The sequence below is a fragment of the Triturus cristatus genome, chromosome 9 (genome assembly GCF_964204655.1).
Source record: "Triturus cristatus chromosome 9, aTriCri1.1, whole genome shotgun sequence".
In the NCBI taxonomy this organism is placed as follows: Eukaryota; Metazoa; Chordata; class Amphibia; order Caudata; family Salamandridae; genus Triturus; species Triturus cristatus.
The window spans coordinates 231222854-231242708 of record NC_140592.1 but is presented as its reverse complement, the minus strand read 5'-3'; the positions used below and the strand labels follow the sequence as shown (position 1 = coordinate 231242708).

Sequence of the window (19855 nt, the reverse complement as noted above, 5' to 3'; positions counted from 1 at the left end):
CCACTTTGCGACCGGTATTTTTGCATTTGGGATGCATCATCCCAAATGCAAAAATCGCAATTTAAGGAATCTCTAAATTGCGATTACTTAAATTGCGATTGCATTTAAGGAATCCCAAATTGAGATTCCTTACATGCAATGCATTAAAGTAAAAAAATTAGCGATTTCGCTAATAGGGGGAGCAAATTACCATGAAGTGAACTTCATGGTAATTTGCAAAAACTTTGAAAAATGCACTTTTGTGCATTTTTCAAAGTTTCATGTTGCGCACACACATGCCCTTAGGGCATGTGTGTGTGCAACATATGTGCACAGATCAATTTCAGGGGTGCAATAGGGTCATTTTGACACCCTTGCACCCTTGAAATTGCATGAGCAATTTGCGAGTACCTACTGGTACTCGCAAATTGCTCATGCAATCTCCAATTCATTCCTATGGGCCTGCAGGCCCATAGGAATGAATGGGACAGCATTCCTTAATTGCGACTCGCAATTTGCGTGTCGCAATTAAGGAATGTGTAGGAATCGCTATTTTTATAGTGATTCCTACATGCATAGGCTTTTGCAATTCCTTAATTGCGATTCCTTAATAATCGCAATTAAGGAATCGCAAAAGCCTACGTTGATGCATGTGCCAGATGCTATCACGTCTCCTGAATACAGCTTTGACATTCTTAACAGTCTTACAACCCATTTCCAAGTTATTCCTCCGTTGTTCCTCCCTTAATCAATTCCCTTCTGCATTTCTTCCCACCTCCTCTGTGGCTCTGGAGCCGTGCATGGATTGCCACTAAAGTAATTCCATTTATTCCAGATCTTCCCCCATTTGCGGGGGCATCCTCTGTTGGTATACTCTGCCTTCTCTGCCACCATACACCAGTACAAATCCCTCTTCCAGTCCCTCTGGGAGGTAGTCACATCAGAACCTCACGCATGTGCTATATTTCTTAAGGCAATTATCAGTGCTAAAGTTACCCCTATTTGGTCTTCACTCCCCAAATCCGTTGCCTCCCACACATTAAGTAGACATCATTTTGCCGAACTTCGCAACTCAATCCCATACACTTCATTTAAACATTGGATTATTGTAGACCAGTATTCTTGAATTTTGGGGCAAGCCCATATTATACGAAAGAATGTACCCTCCATTTTACAGCCCCTAACAGAAAGCCTCGGTTAGTTTCCTAATTTTTACCAATGTGGTGCATGAAATGTAGGCCCTATGGAGAATTTTAAGTTGCACCAGGCGGAAACGGGCTCTGATCGCCACCTCCCGAGGGGAGGCGAGTGCCTCCATCCACTCCTCTTCTTGTATATCCGGGATGTCTTTTCCTCATTTCTCCCTTAAATGGGTTAATTGTTCTGGTGCATGATTTATCAGTTTTTTATATGTTATGGAGATCGCCTTTTTGGTGATATGTTCCTCCAGTAATCTGTTTTTGAGCGTGGAGTCGTAAACAGCTAAACGCCTTGGTGGTGGCTAAATTGTAGTCTTTCTGTAGTTCTGTGAATGGTCTTATCTTCCCTCCCCTCCACACGTCTCTCACTGCCGAGATGCCCATCAGGTCCCACTTGTCAAACCCCTGTCTTTCTTTCAGGTTACTAAGGAGTTGGGATTCCCACAACGGTGTCACCTGTGTGATTTTATTTTTCCACCCCATCTCCCCCAGCGTCATGTGCCAAGCCTGGATTGTGAGCACAGTAGGTCCCACAGCTGGAGTTTTTTCGGCGGGGTATATAGGGCACGAAGGTACCAGCTGGAACCCAGGTTTAGCCGGTCCATGCGGTATGCTGGTTCGGTCTTGGGCATGTGGGCCCATTGAATAACCAATGAAAAGTTGAATAGAGCGGTTGCACTCACAGGTAAATGGTGGTTAATCGGGTAGTCTCCGTGTAAATGTTTTGGTGCTGGTGAGACCACCTCCTAATAGTAGAGGTGTGGAAAACTGAGAGAATACGCGTCTCTGGGAAAGACGTCCTCACATTAGCACTCAATAGCGGAAGAGCCGCTGTAAGAAAATGATGCGAGCGATATTGCTTAGTTCTTTGCTTTTTTAATTCATATTAACTTCATATGATCATTTCCGTAGTACTTTAAGGTTCATACTGACATTTAGTGGATTCAGACCACAAGAGTAATGTACTACAATATGTCCATCATGTAATGGTAAGCCAATTTTTTACAAATTTCCCCGATGCATTTCGGGACAAGCCCTTCGTCAGGGAGAATTCTGAATGGCCACAATGGTGTAAACGGCGTAGGAATCCGAGATTCCTACGCCGTTTACACCATTGTGGCCATTCAGAATTCTCCCTGACGAAGGGCTTGTCCCGAAATGCATCGGGGAAATTTGTAAAAAATTGGCTTACCATTACATGATGGACATATTGTAGTACATTACTCTTGTGGTCTGAATCCACTAAATGTCAGTATGAACCTTAAAGTACTACGGAAATGATCATATGAAGTTAATATGAATTAAAAAAGCAAAGAACTAAGCAATATCGCTCGCATCATTTTCTTACAGCGGCTCTTCCGCTATTGAGTGCTAATGTGAGGACGTCTTTCCCAGAGACGCGTATTCTCCCATTGAATAACCGCCATTAATTGCACTGCACAGTGGTAGTTTCGAATGTCAGGGAGAGCTATCCCCCGTCATACCATCCCTTAGTGAGTTTATTGAGAGCTATTCTTGGAGCCCCCCCGTCTTACAGCAGCTCTCTTCTCTCCTTGTATGGATTTAAAATAGTCATCTGGCGCTGGGAAGGGAGTATTCCGGAGGACGTAGAGAAAGCGTGGCAGTGCCATCATTTTGAAAAGGGTCGCCCTTTCGAACAAGAAGAGTGGAAGCGCCCGCCAATGGCGCACATCTTCCTTCAAGCGGGACAAAGTGGGGTGTAGATTTCTAGCCATAAAGAGTTCACGGTTGGCTGTGACAAAGATCCCAAAGGCGCAAGTAAAGGTGAATGGGAGGGTGTCACGAATGTTCAAGCTCCATCGTGGGACCAGACAGGGCTGTCCCCTGTCGCTGCCATTATTTGCATTGGCTCTCGAGTCTCTTGCGGTCTGGATCCGGGGGGACCCGCTGATACGTGGCCTTCAATGGTCGGAGGACTGGGAAGATAGGATATCATTGTATGCCGATGATATCCTCCTGTATTTGGCATGCCCAGATCCTTGATTGCCAGAATCCTAAATGTCTTTGCTACATACAGAAGGTACTCCGGATACATGATCAATTGGTCAAAATCAGTGACCCTCATTCTACACGTTCAGGCACCAAGAATACCAAGAGACTGTGAGGCACAGCTGGTGCCATGTAGAAGAGCCAAACCCATGCTAGAAACCTCGGTCCTACTCCGGTATGGTACTTTCTTGTGTGAAAAGCTTACTGACTGACTATAAACTGGTAAATGCACTTGCTTTACACCCTCCTGAATAAGCTGTAGCTGTTCTCCACAGCTACCCCTTGAGAGCTTTGGTTTTTAGCGACCTAAACACTATAACTAAGGGTTGCCTGGACTCAGTGTACAGTGCCTCACCACAGGGGGACACTATATACTGAGCCAGCCTCCTACAGCGCCCTTGATGGCCATGAGATACTTTTGTGCAGCTACCATCTTGGCCATCCTAGGAAAATATGATCACCATATATGTTGTATGATATAGTGTCATATATAGACCTGCTACAAAAGGACAAGAAATAGAAGATCAGTGCAATTCTTAGAAAGGGCCAATGGGCTTTTGCAGCTACCATTGACTCAGCCAGAGCTATCACTAACATCAGCTTCCAACAGCTGGCTGGAGCGCTAGTGCTCTCTCCGCAATGATGACTTCAAGCCACTTCTTTCAGACTAGAAATTTAAAAGTTGTATCTCAGAAATGCCAATCGATTTTTCCAGAAGAACATTGATTAAACCTCCAGCATATAATATTAGTTACAGATGCTGCCCAGTTGCTTGGGGTACTCCAGAAACGATGCCTACATTCCTTTTAAAATGCTAGCAGAAGAAGTCAAATGCAGTGTCATGAAAGATATCAGGCCTTTCACTACAAACTGTCATGTGTGTATGAGAATGTCTGGTATGTTATGATTGGATGTGAGGTTTTGTATTTGTGTGATAATGGTTTGGGGACAAATCTAATACTGTTAATTTGTACGCATATTCTTGTACAAGTTATGCCAAATTTGCACATTTAATAGTTTTGTATTAATTTTGCACCATGTATGAGTTGTATACATATATAGAGAAAAATTATGGTGACTTTTATTAAAATGCATTTATAAATTTCAAAAAAAGATGACAGAAATAACTGAAAGAGAAAATAATAAACAAAATGTGAATTGATGTACTTTCTTTGTAAATTGTATTTGATTCTTCTAAGCATAGGGATAGCCCAACAGAGCTTCACATAGCCAATGGATAGTTAGAGTTGGTCAAGTGGGAGGTACATGTTCATTTATGTTTCTGTTTTCCTCATTTCTACCAAACCACAAAATTAAACATTAAGGGGTACCTTATTCTCTGAATGCCTCAGGAACCAGGTCATCTGCACCGGGGAAGCCTGGTGCATAGGGGTGAAGTGATGGCAGAACCTCCCGTAGACAACAATGGAAACCTTTGGAGAAAAGGCCTCTAGAGAAGTTCGTGAAGATGTCCAGTGGAATCTAAGGGTGGATTCTTGAAGAAGAGGACCTGCAAGCAGAGGGGACAGAGTCTATGCCACTCGGAAGTGACCAGGAGGCACAGAAGCACAATACCAGCCCTTGGCAGGGAGTTAAGGACAGTTGACTCTGACCTTATTGCTGCAGCTGTGGGGACCAGTCAACGCTGAGGAAGACCAGGAGCCATTCACGAGCTGCCCCATGTTGGATGTCGTGTAGGTGGTCGGTGACTGGCGGGAGCACCAATAGGCCTTGGAAGCCACAACTGATGAGGAAGATGACAAGATGCAATAGTTGGAACCAGCGAGGTCCAAGGGACTCACCAAGTCCAGGAGAGTCAGAGCAGGCCCCGTGCAAGGAGCAGGAGAAGACCCTCAGGAGGACCCAGAGGCCAAAGGCACAGGAGTCGCTAGAGGGCCTCAGGCAGCTCACAAAAGATGGAAGTCCACGGTGCAAGGGATGCAGTGAGGATGCCTATCTTCAAGAGATGGGGTGCTGGAGGATGGAGCACCTTGTAGCCGAAGATCGCTGAAGTGCAGAGCCAACAAGCCGTGGCAACTGCAAGTTGACGCAGTGCACAGGGGTTTGGTCCCAGCGGCTCTGACGAGGGATGCTGTAATCCAAATTGCAAGGAAGACCGGTCCGGCCTCTGGAGAGCTGCAGAACCACCACCTGTGTTGCTGGGCCTCTGGAAGTCCATAGGACAACAGGAGCAGTAGACCGGTCAGCTTTGTTGCAGTGCCTGCAGATGCAGGGGAGTGACTTCTTCACTACAAGGGAGATTTCTTTGGATGTCCTTGATGCCCACAGGTATTCTGGAGAACCTGAGTGAAACACAAATGAGGCAGAAGACTTGAAGAACACCGAGACCAGGAGCAGCAGAAGTCTTCCTTGATGCAGTTTCGGTTCCAGTCAAAGCCCAACGAAGTCCAAGTGTCCAGACCGTCAAAGAGTATCTTGGTTTCAGAGGTGAGTCTTGTTCCACGACAAATCTGAGGACCCACCCACAGGGGAGCCCTTAAATACCCAAGGAAAGAGTTGCAACAACTATGGAGTCCCTCACAGAGGAGGGGCTGGATGGAGGGGAGGATACTCCCCTGTCCATATTCCAGTTCAGCGCCAGAGTGGGAACCAAGCTCAAAACGGAGTATGCAAGGAAGGCACCAAATGTGCCCTTCAATGCAGTCTGATGGCACTGCAAAGTGCCCCGCCCCAGCCCAATACACAGGGTCACACCTCCCTGTGACAGGAAACCTATTCTGCCTTCCCCTGCTCAGCTCAGCAGCAGGAGGGCAGAATAGTGTCTGTGGTCGGCAGGAGCAGTAGCTTGCTGGCAGACCCTAAAAGGCTGCAACCCGTAGTACAGCCCCCCCCCTCCCCTAAGAGGCCGCCCAGTACATGGGATCATACCTCCAACACTGGAATTGGTATTGGGGTATGATTCCAACGCTTGATGCCAAACATGACCAGGTTCGATGCAGCCATTATATAGGTAGACATCTCGTAAAGACTGATGTACACCATGGGCCTTATGTAGGTGGCCTGGCATTTACCACTTCATAAATACCGAATCATACTGATTCGGTATTTATGAAGTGGTAAATGCTATGTAGGTATTCATTCGGTAAAAATTACCGAATCGTAGAAATTCGGTAATTACCGAATCGGTATTTACCGATTCGGTAATGAGGCATACCTTCCCATTGATTGAATCAATGGGAAGGTATGCCTCATTACCGAATCGGTAAATACCGATTCGGTAATGGGGGGAGCACAATCAAGGGTGGCAGGGTGTCACATTGACACCCTGTTGCACCCCTGATTCCTGCATGTGTGCACATGTGGCACACATACATGCCCTAAGGGCATGTATGTCTGCCACATTGCACACTTCTAAGCGCTTGAAAATGCTTTTACAGAGCCATTCTTCATTTACCACCAACTATTAGTTGGTGGTAAATACCGACACCCACACACTCCCCCTACATATCATTACAGGATTCGGTATTTACCGAATCGGTAAAGTTACCGATTCGGTAATTTTACCGATTCGGTAAATTACCGAATCCTGTAATGTGCCCCCTACATTGCAAAAGCCTAAATACCGGTCGGTAACGGTATAATTACCGAAAATCGGCCGTTACCGACCGGTATTTCGCTACCTACATGAGGCCCATATGTCTTAAAATGATTGACCGTACTTTTAAAGCCTGGAGAATCAACTCTGGGGTTTTTAGGGGTGTCCTGCTCATGCAGGGGCCCCTTCACACTTATAAGCAAGCACCCTGCCCTCAGGACTGAAGGACCTACCATAGTAATAAATTATAGGTTTTAAGTGTAGTAACCTCAGATATAAGAAAACATATGTCTGTTGTGACAGGTGCAAGCACCACCTCACACAGGCTGCAATGGCAGGCCTGAAGTCTAAGTTTAAGTGGACTCCCATGGGTGGCACAATTCATGCTGCAGCCCCCTGGATACCTTAGTACCATATACTTGGGACTTATAATGGTACACCAGTAGGCAATTGTGGAGGTTCAAAAGTACTTACCAAAGCCATTTTGGGAGAGAGAGCACAGATGCTGGGGTCCTGATTAGCAGGATCCTAGCAAATTACAGTCAAAACACACTGACACCAGGCAAAAAGTGTGTGTAACCATGAAAGCAGAGCCTATTTTCATACATAGGGCAGCAAATTAAGAAAGGGGGTTCACACAGCCCTCAGATGACCCGTTGAGGCTCACGAAGGCTCACGAAGGGCTGAGTACAACCCCCCTCCGGGACAGAGAGCACCAACTTTCTAAAGGTGGCATCTTCAGAATATTAACTTACAATCTGACTTTACCATTAAAGAGGATTTAAAATTACAAATCCAAAGAGTGGACAAAGTATTTCTCTATCCGTTTGCACCCAAACTGAACCTATCACCTATAAAGTGTAATAAGGTAACCTGTGTTAATCTATGGGAGACCTAGCCAGTACATGTAAGCCTTAAGTATTGAAGTACACATGTGCTACTTTTTCACAGAGTCTGTTTATGAGATTTCCCCCCCATGATGTGGAACAGGGATGTGCTACTTTAATATCATGCACTCCGCCCTATAAGTCTTTAGGGCCTACCTTATGTATGCTTCGGAGTATTAAAAGGGAAGGTTTAGGTCTAGCAAAAGGCTTATTGAAATAGCAGCTTAAAACTGCACTGCAAGCTACAGTGGCAGGCATGAGACATGTTTCACAAGGCTACTTTAGTGGGTGGCACAATGAGAAGTGCTGCAGCCCACTAGTATCGTTTAATTTACAGGCCCTAGATACCTGTAATGCCAAGACCTAGGGTCTTTGAAGTATATTGAATGGGCCAATCAATGGTATCCTAATTTTACCATATTTAGAAGGGAGAGCACAAGCATAATACCACTGGTTAGCTTTTCTAATGGCCAAAAAACGTGTAGTGAATGCAAGACGTCTGGGGAATACCAATCCAATGGTGATCAGGTCTAACAAACGATATCACTGTTATTGAACAGAAAGCCAGGTTTCCCTTCATTGCAAATGACGTTCCTGTCACCTATGACTTAGATATTGATTACTGTTGGAAAGTGCCCTTTTTGACATGGTCACCCACACTTTTTGCCCTAGTACTTATGCTTTTTGACTGAAGGTGCACTGGGTCCCTGCTAACCACACTACTCGGTTTCAGTGCTCTTTCCTTAACACAATGTAAATGTCTAATTGGAACTCTATTGGCCGTAGTAAATGGTATCCATGGTACCCAAAGCATGGGTACTAACGAGGGCCCCTATGGGCTGCAGCATGTATTATGCCACCCAAAGAGACCACACAAAAAACTGCATGCAGACTGCCATTGCAGGATGCTTGAAATGGTGCAAACTATTTTGAAAACATGACATGGCACACTCCCTGTGTGGCATGCCAAGGTTCATAGCATATACTATAAGTAAGTCACCCCTACAGCAGGCCTTAGAGCCCTAAGGCAGAATACATTACATTATAGGTGAGGGCACATCTGCATGAGGATGGCTAGTGAATTACCATGTCAAGGTCAGAGGTTTCAAAGCCTCTGCCGCATTAGAAATGCAAACAACAGCTTCCCCCCCAGACCTGGGGAATGCCACATTTGGCACCAGAGCAGGCGAAAATATAGTTCGTTAGAAAGCGTGTCACACTTTCAGGCTTGGAACACCCCTAAGGTGGGCCACCTGAAGTGGATAGCCAAGGGAGGGTTTCATCATTTTCAAATTGGTGAAGCAAGTAACTCTGGGTCATGTATATGCCCACTCTCCCCAGAAAGTGGTTATATAGGGGGTATAGACATCCCAGTGTCAAATTGCCCATTGGCTACTACCTTACACACCCCTTAACACCCTCAGTATAATGGGCTCCTCCTGACACTAGAAACTCTGATTCATCTACTGGAAACTGAAGGAAGGACAAAGAAGATCCACAGTTGTGACAACATAGTTCCTGCTTGATCACACGCTAAAGAGAATCAGGGATGCAGCTTCATTAAAACCCTTGATGTATTCGCTGCGCTTATGGTCCATGCCTGAGTTAAATGACTATCATCAGTCATTGAGGGAAGTCTTAAAGATCAGCGGTGCAACCCAAATCCCAGAGCAACGCCTGCACTACTCAGAGAGGTTTAAGAGGCCCTGATCCTCATCTTTGGCCCATCGAATCCCTCTGGAGCACTGAGTCCCATGGGTTCAGGAGGGTTGTCAACTGGGGCTCCGCTGGAGGGTCCGAACTCGGCAGCAATCAACCCCTTATGATCCAGTGGTGGATCTAGATTGGCCACAGGCCTGACTTTGCGACCTCCTTGGCGGACTGCTCCAGTTTATGCCACCACCGATGCCCATGGCAGTGCCCAGCTCATTGTGGTTACCAACTCTGAAGGGCTCACAGAAGAACACAATTCGAGGGGATTTGAGGATCCCTACACCTAAACTGACCCTTTAGCAGAGTCCATGGCTGATGACAATTGGTATGAGGACCTGGCTGACTCCAGTGGTCTTGATACCTCACCAGACACTGGCCTCTTCTCTCAGCCTACAGTGACTATGGAGGAAGGGGCCTCTTTTGCGATGTTGGTCTGGAGGGCGACTGAGGTCCCGGCCCTTCTGCCCATGGTTCAAGTCAAGACCAATGTCTTTACAGAGGTGCTTCAACCGGGGATATCCCCACCAGAACTTTTACTACCCTTCATTGAATCCCTCACTGATGTCATGTTCGCAGCCTGGGCCAAGCCCTGCACAGGCATTCTTGTGCATAGGACCATTGCTTGCCACCATTGTCCCGCCCTCCTCTCCCTACACCTGAGTGGTTGGTGGTTCAGGCCTCAATTTCCTGAATCAATCCCGGTGCGTTCCCTACTAGACTACGGTATAGGGGATCCAAGAGGTTGGATACCTTCGGTAAGAGGATTTTCTCTTCCACCTGCCTGGCACTGTGTTCTGTGAACACTGCATGCTTATTGGGCCATTATTTCCATACTTTGTGGGATACGGTTGCGCAAGTGCTGCCCATGGTCCCCGATGAGGCTCGGGCCATACTCTTTTAAGCTATTACTGACAAGCGAGACGCAGCAAAGATCACAATTAGATGCGGATTGGATAGGACCAACTCACTAGGGAGAGCTATTGCTTCACAGTGGTGCTTCGACCTCACTTCTGTTTGAGGAATACTGGCTTTTTGGGAGAAGTCCAAACCTCACTCATAGACGTGGCTTTTGATGGATTCCGTCTCTTTGGAGGCAAGGCATATTCAGCCTTGCCGAGATTCAAGAACAGTAGGGCCACTGCCACTTTGTTGGGGCTCTCTGTGGCCCCCACAACAGCCGCATTGCACCTTAAGGACTTCCGTGGATGTGGTAGGGATTACCAGCCACATCCATTCCCCCCTAGCCACAATGACCAGTAGGCTTAGTCCTTTTTGTGGCTGAGGACACGGCTCCCACAAGCCTCGTGGGGTCCAAGCCAAAGGTCTGCCAAGTGAGTGCCCCCTGTCCTGGCAGCCACATAGTGAAAGCCTCTTTAGTATGTTTAGTATGCCCTCTATCCAGCATGAGAACAGAGTTGGTGGCAGAATCCAACACCACTGGCCCTATGTTGAGAGATTATGACAGACAAATGGGTGTTCTAGATTGTCCTCCAGGGTTATACCCTCCCATTTCAACAAACCCTGCCGACACTTCCTCCATCTCCTGACTGGCTGACAGAGACCACCTTGCGCTCTTGCAACAGGAAGTGCTGGCCTTTCTGGCCAAAGGAGCTGTTAAGACTGGGCCAGCATCAGAAATATGTGTTGGTTACTATTCTTGCTACTTACTGGTGCCAAAGAAGGCTAGAGGCCTCTGTCCTATATTAGATATGCACCCTCTCAATTACTTCTTGAAACAGGAAAAGTTTGAGATGCTCACCCTGGCTCAGGTCTTATCTGCCCTCGACCCTGGAGACTGGATGGTAGCATTGGACTTGTAGGATTTCTACTTACGCATTCCTGTCCTGCCGGCCCGCAGACACTACTTGAAATAAACGGTGGACCAGGAGCATTATCAGTTTGATGTGCTCCCCTTTGGCCTTACCAGCGCCCCTCGGTGTTCACCAAGGTGATGGCGATGGGTGCAGCACATTTGCGGAGGTCCGAGGTTCCAATCTTCCCCTACCTCGACGATTGGCTGTTGAAGGCAGGCTCGCCCTAGACAGTCGTCTCTACGCCTCCAGACTACGGCGGACCTCCTGCACTCGCTAGGGTTTACTATCAATGTGCCGAAGTCACACCTAACTCCCTCCGAGATGCTCCCTTTCATCGGAGCGGTTCTGGATACAGTGAAGTTTCGGACTTATCCTCCTGAACAGCGATTCCAGGATATTTGGGCTATGAAACTGATATTTCAGTCTCTATCCTGGATTTCGGTGAGACTGACTCTGAGGCTCCTGGGCCTCATCACTTCCTGCATCTCTTTGTTAAAATATACCCATTGGCATATGCGAGCTATTCAGTGGAACATGCAGACACAGTTGGCAGCATCAGGGAAATCTCTCCGACCTGGTTCAGATATCGAAGGGAACTGCAAAAGAACTGCAGTGGTGGCTCACAGACCGCGATTGGGTCAGCAGCACATCTCTATCTCTCTCTTCCCCTCCAAAAGCTCACAGTGGTGAGAAATGTGTCACTTATGGTTTGGGAAGGCCACCTGGAAGAGGTTGAGATCAGAGGGCTCTGGTCTCCAGCAGAGTCTCAGCTCCACATCAGTTGTTGGAACTGACATCGATCCAACTGGCATTGAAAGTCGGGTGGAGTACGGTTGTGGACTCTATGTCAAGAGTCTCTGTCTCTGAACATGGCTGGAACATCAGGGTATTTCCCTGGTGGTTCAACATCTGGTGGGCTCTCTGTATTCCAGAGCAGATAAACTTAGCTGTCAATACGAAGCGGACCACAAATGGCTTCTCCATCCGGAGGTGGTGCAAGGTCGCTTCCAAGAGAGGAGAACCTTTGTTAGATGTATTTGCCCCTGCTGAGAATGTGCAATGTCAGCTCTTCTGTGTGATGGAGTTTCCAAGGCGGCTCTCGCTATGGTACGCATTTCATCTGGAGTGGAGCTGAGGACTCCTGTATGCCTTTCTGCTGATACCACACCTGTCCAGAGTTCTTAAGAAGATCAAGAATGCTGGTCCAAAGTCATCTTAGTGGCCCAGGACTGGGCTAGGGAAGTATGGTATCCTGAACTCCTGAGCATGAGCATCTGTTCTCCAGTCATCCTGCCCATTCGGTAGGATCTTCTGTCGCAGCAACCGGGCAGGGTACTGCACCCGAACCTGTTCATTCTAAAACCTTCATTCATGGACGTTGAACGGTGACACTTAAGGGTGTTTGCTCTCCCTTCAGATGTGTGCGATGTCATCTTGGCAGCCAGGCTATAACTATTTATGCCTGCTGATGGGACAGGTTTGTGGTTTGGATTACATCTAAATTGGTTGATCCTCTGTGCTTTTTCCCTGGCCAGGCAAGGCTTTACTTTGGGCACAGTTAAAGAGTATCTGTCCACCATTTCTACCTTTCTACGACTTCTGGACCAACCTTCCCTGTTTAAGTCGCCTGTTGTGACTAGATTCCTTAAAGGTTTGCAGCATATCTTTCCTCCCATACCCTTCATTATGCACCAACAGGACTTGAATGTAGTTTGCATCTTCCTCATGTGTTCCCCTTTTGAGCTGATGCACAGTTTCCTATATGGCTCTGTAGTGCTAGAGGCACTCTTGTGGTTTGAGACCCTGTGATGACCTTTGACTACCATTATTTGAACTGACTTTAGTGTGTTATTTCATCCTAGCCTGGATGTACGACGGTCCTGCATATGCCTTGCTTCTCTTCTTTCTTGTAATCTTGCTGTCTTTCAGTGGTAGCTGTCACGAAGTGGACAGCCTTGCCAAGAACAGAACGTGTGGGTTGTGCATTTGAAAGCGTGAAAGGGAGAGAGAGGTGTGGAATGTACTCTTTGGTTTTGAAGTGCAGTGTTTTGGGCAGTGAGGCACACATGTGCTCGGTGTTGTATATTAATGAGAATTATGAAGTGCTTACTATTGGCTTTGACATGGCCTCATGTCATCCTTTTACCTGACTTTGCCTTGCTTTAGCTTTTCTGCGTGCACAGCAGCGCTTGCAAGTTGTTTGGGTTATGAGAATTAGGACGTGCTTACTATTGGCTATGACATGGCCTCATGTCATCCTTTTCCCCTGGCTTTGTCTTGCTTCAGCTTTTCTGTGTGCACAGCAGCGCTTACAAGTTGCTTGGGTTATTCAAGTTCAAGGTTTTTCTGTATTTGTAAGGGATTGTTTATGTACTCTGAAAGGCTTCTGAGAGCTTTGTCAAGATAAAGGCTGGAACATGTGAGATTTGGAGAAAGGGACGTGAGAGCTCCATCCTGTCGTGGGAATGCTTGCTTGGAACCTGGCCAGTTCTGGTAAGATTCCTCTGGCCCAGAGGGAGGTCTTTCTCGAACCTTCTAGTGTGTTTAAAGCTGAGGGTTGTGGACTTGGAAACCGGAAGTTTGGAATCTGAGTGTGGCGGATGCGTCTACCTCAGAGTGAACCCTGGGTGCTGAGGCTCTCAATCACAGCTGTTTACTTTCCCAGTCTGAGATGCGGTGTTTTTGCACCAGGTGATGTATTGAGTTTTGGTAATTGCCATTGTGATGTGAGCCAGTGGGTGTGATCATTGGATGTGTGAGTGAGTGTGTTTTCTTTGTGATGTGTGAGTGAGTCAAAGTGCACCTCCAATCTACTAATTTGATATATATATATCTATAGCTGTTTACTTTCCCAGTCTGAGATGCGGTGTTTTTGCACCAGGTGATGTATTGAGTTTTGGTAATTGCCATTGTGATGTGAGCCAGTGGGTGTGATCATTGGATGTGTGAGTGAGTGTGTTTTCTTTGTGATGTGTGAGTGAGTCAAAGTGCACCTCCAATCTACTCATTTGATATATATATATCTATAGCTTTCTGATCTCTTGCAGGACGTCCAGTATATTTGCTTGAGTCCTAGCTCATATTCTTTGCTGCTTGTTTATTCATCAGTGTGTTGTTATTGCTTGCATATAAACATATACATATATATATATCTTTGTATATTTGAATCTTTTGCATTTGGCATCTGGGAAAGCTTTTGAGAGCATTGTGTGAAATAAAACCTCAAGCCTTATTCTACAGAGAGAGTCCTTGCATTTTGTAAAATAAAACCCTTTTCTAAAGGTGCTGTGTTAAAGTTTTGGCTGCGCCGAGTGTTGGGCTATAGTGTGGAAGATTCTGAGATTATCTGATAGGCGCAATCAAAACAGGCTCCTAACTCTCAAAACTGTCTTCGTTGTGGTGAAGACATGTGCCAGGAGGGTTAGTGAACTGCAGGAGCTTTCAGTCAATCTTAGCTACAATTCATTCTTTCCAGACAAGCTGATTCTTAGAACTCAAGCATCTTTTTTGCCAAAGGTTGTCGCACCTTTTCCCAGCGAGCAGAACATCACCCGACCTCCCTTTTTTCAACCTCCTCATCCTACTAAAGAAGAGGAGAGACTCCACTGCCTGGATCCAAAAAGAACTTTGTTGTATATTAATCGTACCAAAGATTTCCGGGTTGATAATCAACTCTTTGTTGGATTTATGGGGACAAAGAAAGGGAAGGTAATTAAGAAGAGAACCATCTCTCAATGGATCATCCTCTGCATTACGATCTACTACATAGTGGCCAAGAAACAGCTTCCCACTGGCTTAAGAGGTAATTCTGAAAGTATTAAAGCTGCAACCACTGAATTAGCTAGAGAAGTACCAGTACTGGACATCTGTCAGGCCGCTTTGTTGCCATCACTGCACGCGTTCGACAAACACTACTTCATTGACAGGTCTGGCGAGATGGGCATTTTGCCCGTTCCATACCCCAGGACTTCTTAGTTTAAAACAGTCTGCAGACCCACCTCCTGGGAGAGATTGCTTTGATATCTACTCTAAGGTAAGATATCTGTGGCTAGGAGTCTATCAAAAGAAGAAGTTACTTACCTTTGCTAACACCTTATCTGGTGTAGACTCTTATCTAGTCACAAATTACTCACCAACCCTCCCATCCTCGCTGTTCTGCGGACTGTCTTCTCACATAAATATACACCCTTTAGGATCTCATTTTTGGCACTTCTTAGCTTGGCTCTGTGCTTCTGGTACAGAAAACAGTCAAGAACTGAGTCAGCGCGCTGAGATGATGCCTATTTAGGCACTGTGTGTGTCACTTCTGGCGCAGACTACTCCAACAACACTATGCAGAGCCAAACAATACCCCCTACCAGCATGCTAGGAGATTGCTAAAAAATTTCCCGATCCATCTGACGTCTTGGAATATTCTAAGGCGAGGAATCTGCAGCTAGATAGACTCTCTATCAGATAAGGCATTATCTAAGGTAAGTAACTTGTTCATCTCTACTATTCCCAACTTCCAAGACTTATTTCCTAGTAGCCATTCTCGATACCAGAAAGGAAAAGGCATTTCTATCATGCATTGGCTGCAAAGCACTACCAAAGTTTCCTGGCACAAGACAAACATCTGTACGTACTTTTAGGAATGATGTTCTCATGAATACCACTGATATTCGACTGCTGCCTTCATATGAGTTGATGCAGGGATAGTTGGATGCACAATGTATGTGAACTGAAGGCTGTTTCTAGACATAGGAATCATGACAGATTGTGTCAAATCATCTCTAGTATGGAGGACCAACAGGAACAATATCAGTGCAGGTCAGTCATAACCCAGGCATTTAGTTACCTATTGACTAGGGGTACTTTCTTGGAGAGATGGGAAGCTCACTGTCAGGAGCTTTCGGCAAGAGGAGTATGGACTCAAGACACTCCTATACATCAGTCAGTGTGTTGGAATTCGGCAATACGTAGAGGCCTCGCTTCCGTCCTTTTTAGGATTTGAAATTCATCAGTTCTTACCCGAACGAACAACACTATGTCCACGTTTTACCTAAACAAGCAAGGAGGAGCATCCTGACAGATTGTATCAAAAGAGGTGCAGTGTTTGTGGAAATTGGCAGTTCAACATAGAACCTTTCTGAAGGTCAATATTTACCAGGGGCCAGCAACAACTGACTGGCCAGACATGCCCACTCTTGAACTCTTCAACAAGAAATGCTACTTCTTTGCCAAAATGCACCAGCTGCCTGGAAGGAGGGAAGATGTATTTTTTGATGACTTGGAACAAAACATTTACCTGCACCATGCCAACATTTCACCTTGTTCCGTGGACGATAGCCAAAGTCAAGAAGGAGAGCTGCTGCATCATCCTTATACCTCAATCATGGCCCAAGCAGTATGCTTACTCAGTTCTCCTGTAACTATTGATTGCCACTCATTCATATGGGCAACAAGTCATTTCTTCTTCTCTGCTACAACGGTCAGGGTACTGCATTATAAACAGTTGTCCCTCAACTTGACAGCCTAGCTCCTGAGCACAAGAGGGGTTGCAGACTACTAGCAAAACATAGAATACAAAGTTATAGGAGTTCTCTGTCCCTTTCTTATGAGCCAGAAAGGTCATTAAAGAATTTGTCAATGGTCTCTTCAGGGCTTTTCCGCTGACTCAGTGACCACCAACAAGATGGGAACTTAATATAATCTTATCACAATTATTTCAGAGCCCTTTTGAGCAAGGCCATTAGGCAAGTTTCAAATACCTCTCATGGAATTACTTCATAACATGGCTTCAGACAGAGTGAGAAAAATGCAGGCATTCACAGTGAAAGAGCCTTTTCTCCACTTTACCAAGGGCAAACTGTCATTGCACACAAATACAAATTTCTTTCCAAATGTGCCCACTGACTTTCATTTCAAAGAACCATTGGTTCTTCAGATGTAGCAGTGAGCTCCACATTCTCTTGACATGCATAAATATTTGAAGTTATATCTAGACACATTAAACGAGGAGATTGGCATATCCAACAACCCCAACTCCTGGGTACGCCTCACAGGCATTTGACAGGCAGTGACATGGATGAAACACAATACATTTACCCAAAGTTACTACATAGAAGCAGTAGTAGAAAAGAGATGCAGCGGTAGGACACCCTGTTCTGCATCATCTTTTTCCTTATGGTGAACCTTTTTCTATTGTAACCCTTCATCCTAAATGTTGATGTTATTTATGAATTGTACTGCTTGCTAATCTTATTAAAGTATGTAAATCTATGGAAGATCAAATGATGGAGAAGAACATTTGTAACAATTAATAACTACAGTTATCCCGCATTGGTATCTTTCATAGGTACACATGTGCCTTCTTTCTTCACCTAATAGGTGAGGAAAGAAGGCAATTACATACTCTGTTCACACTCACACTAGAAATCTGAGCAGACATCTGAGGTCTCTAGGAGGGGTGGCATTCAGGGCACACTCACTTCATTAGCTGAAGTTTGATACTTTTTCCAATGAATTGAGTATGCTACAAAAGTGACACTGGTTTAAGGCTTATCAAGCAAACTGTATTCTGATACTGTTGTTTTAAAGTTACTGTGGGAAACCCGCCTCTATGATGGGGAATGAGTCAAGCATGCTAATCTTTGAAAGATACAAATGCTGGAGTTATAATTACAGGTAGGTGATGGTTTTCTTATGCAACATTGTTGGGTGGCTCCTGGTCCGTGAAAGTACAGTGCGATATGACTTGACTTGTGCCGGGGTCAATACTCTTGTATGTTTTATTGGGATTCCCGGATTTGCAAAGTTGTTGGTGTGTAGCAGTCAGGGTTTGTATGTAGTAGAGTGGTGCTGATCACAGTATTATGTGATTTATTTTGGGTAGAGATGTGTGGTGAGAAAGCTGTGTTTTGTTATTGTGTTCTACAGTTAGTCTTGATGTGAAGTAGTGTTGTGATGTTTTGTGATGAAGTGTATCATAATGTGATGTGGTGGTTATGGTGTTTTGTCAAAGTGTGTACAGTTGTTCTGGATTGCTTGGTATTTGGCTAAAGTGATGTGTGCTAGCGAATGGTATGGTGCTGGATATGTCCATATGGTCTGGTCGATTTAAGTGTGGGAAGGTGTAGTGAGATGTGATGTGATATGGCATGGTGTCCTTTCAAATGGTGTTTAATGGTCTAAAAAAGGTGGAGTTTGGATTGATGGCATAAGTTACAATGTGGGCATGGAGATGTAGTGTGGTATTGTCATATAGTCTGCTGTGTGTTACAGTGTTATAGGGTGTTTCTTTTTTTTGAGGTGCAATATGCCTGTGGTGAGTTGTCGTGTGTAGTGGTTTGGTTAAGCCCGGAGACCTCTTGTGTCCATGTTGCGTGCACTGTTGAGGTTGTGAACCAGTGTGTAGCAGTTAATATAGACTGCAACTCTTTTCATTTTAATGGCTGCTTTGCATTTTTCATCCTCTAGATGGGCTGCCATTAGCTGGCCAAATAAAATCCTATCCATAATGGAAGCTGTTCAAGGAGAACATATAGAAGACGAGGAAAGATTCCGTAAAGCTCAATTGATTGATCAGAATAACTTCCTGGAGCGTGTGGATAGCCTTGCGGTAATATATTCTTTGCTATTCTCTCACATAGATTATAATCCTTGCCCCTCTAAAACAGGTGACAAGTCGACTCACTTTTCACATGGAGCAAAATGGTTCCATCTTGCTCCCATGTTGGTTGCATCCTCAAAAGCATTACACCAGACAATTCAGATTGTATGAACATAATGTAACTATAGTTGCAAATGAGGATACAAGATAACACGCCTTTCAAAATGTTCATAAGGCAACTGTTACTTAGTTCCCATAAATCCCCAATGTTTATTCTGCAATATCTCAGTGCAGTTGCAAGTATTCCCACCAGGCTGTGCGTAGATAGTAACTGGGGTGATAGATTCCTTTTTCAAGCTTCCAACATTTATTCATGCCTTGAGTCCACATGCGTATGGAAGACAAATTAGTACCTCTCCAATGTTGTGCATTGTTTCGTTTGGCCTTAACCAGACCCAGATGGAGTAAGGTTTTCTCATATAAGGTGGCATCAATGTCTTTGAATCTGTATATAAGGGTAAGATTAGGGTTGTTGGTATCAGCCAGCCTAAGAAATTTTCCATCACCCTGTACTTGCATAACTGGGCATGCCTAAGCAGTTAGAAAGAATCTAGCACAATCTCCTTGGCACCTAAGGAATGTTGCGGAAGAGTCTTGTTCAATTTTGAACAATCGTTTCCTTGTGTAGTATACTCTGTGCAGGTATTTTAATTGAATAAGTCGATAAGTAGTCAAGATTGTCACCACCCTCCCTAAAGAGTGGCCACCTAGGGCAGGTGCATCTCAAGCCACAAGGGTGTCTCCCCAGTCACTCTACCCTCCCATCTGATCTCCTGGAAATATCAACTACTAGTTTAGTGGCAGGATGGACATTTATAGGAAGCTTTCTCCCAGGACCACCTTTCAGTACAATAAGCCAGGCCATTCATGGGGCCAAATAGCCAGTCAGTAGTCAATAGTTGGCTGGATATGCAGTCGTACAACACTATATCAAGCACCCATCAATGCGCTGTAATATAGGGACTTGGAACACTTGGCCACAAAAAGTCTCAGAGTGCCTACTTTCCACATGTAGCCTCCAAACTATGCATTTTCTTAGGAAGAAT

The 19855-nt window shown here is 45.3% G+C and overlaps 1 protein-coding gene across 1 annotated transcript in view; it reads left to right on the top strand.

The window, feature by feature from the left end:
* Positions 1–19855, top strand: part of DNAH1 (dynein axonemal heavy chain 1) — a 1256292-nt gene that overhangs the window by 381191 nt on the left and 855246 nt on the right. Inside the window, exon 17 of the mRNA XM_085624793.1 lies at positions 18617–18758. Coding sequence (XP_085480919.1) covers positions 18617–18758 — 142 coding nt within the window. The remainder of the gene's footprint in view (positions 1–18616; positions 18759–19855) is intronic.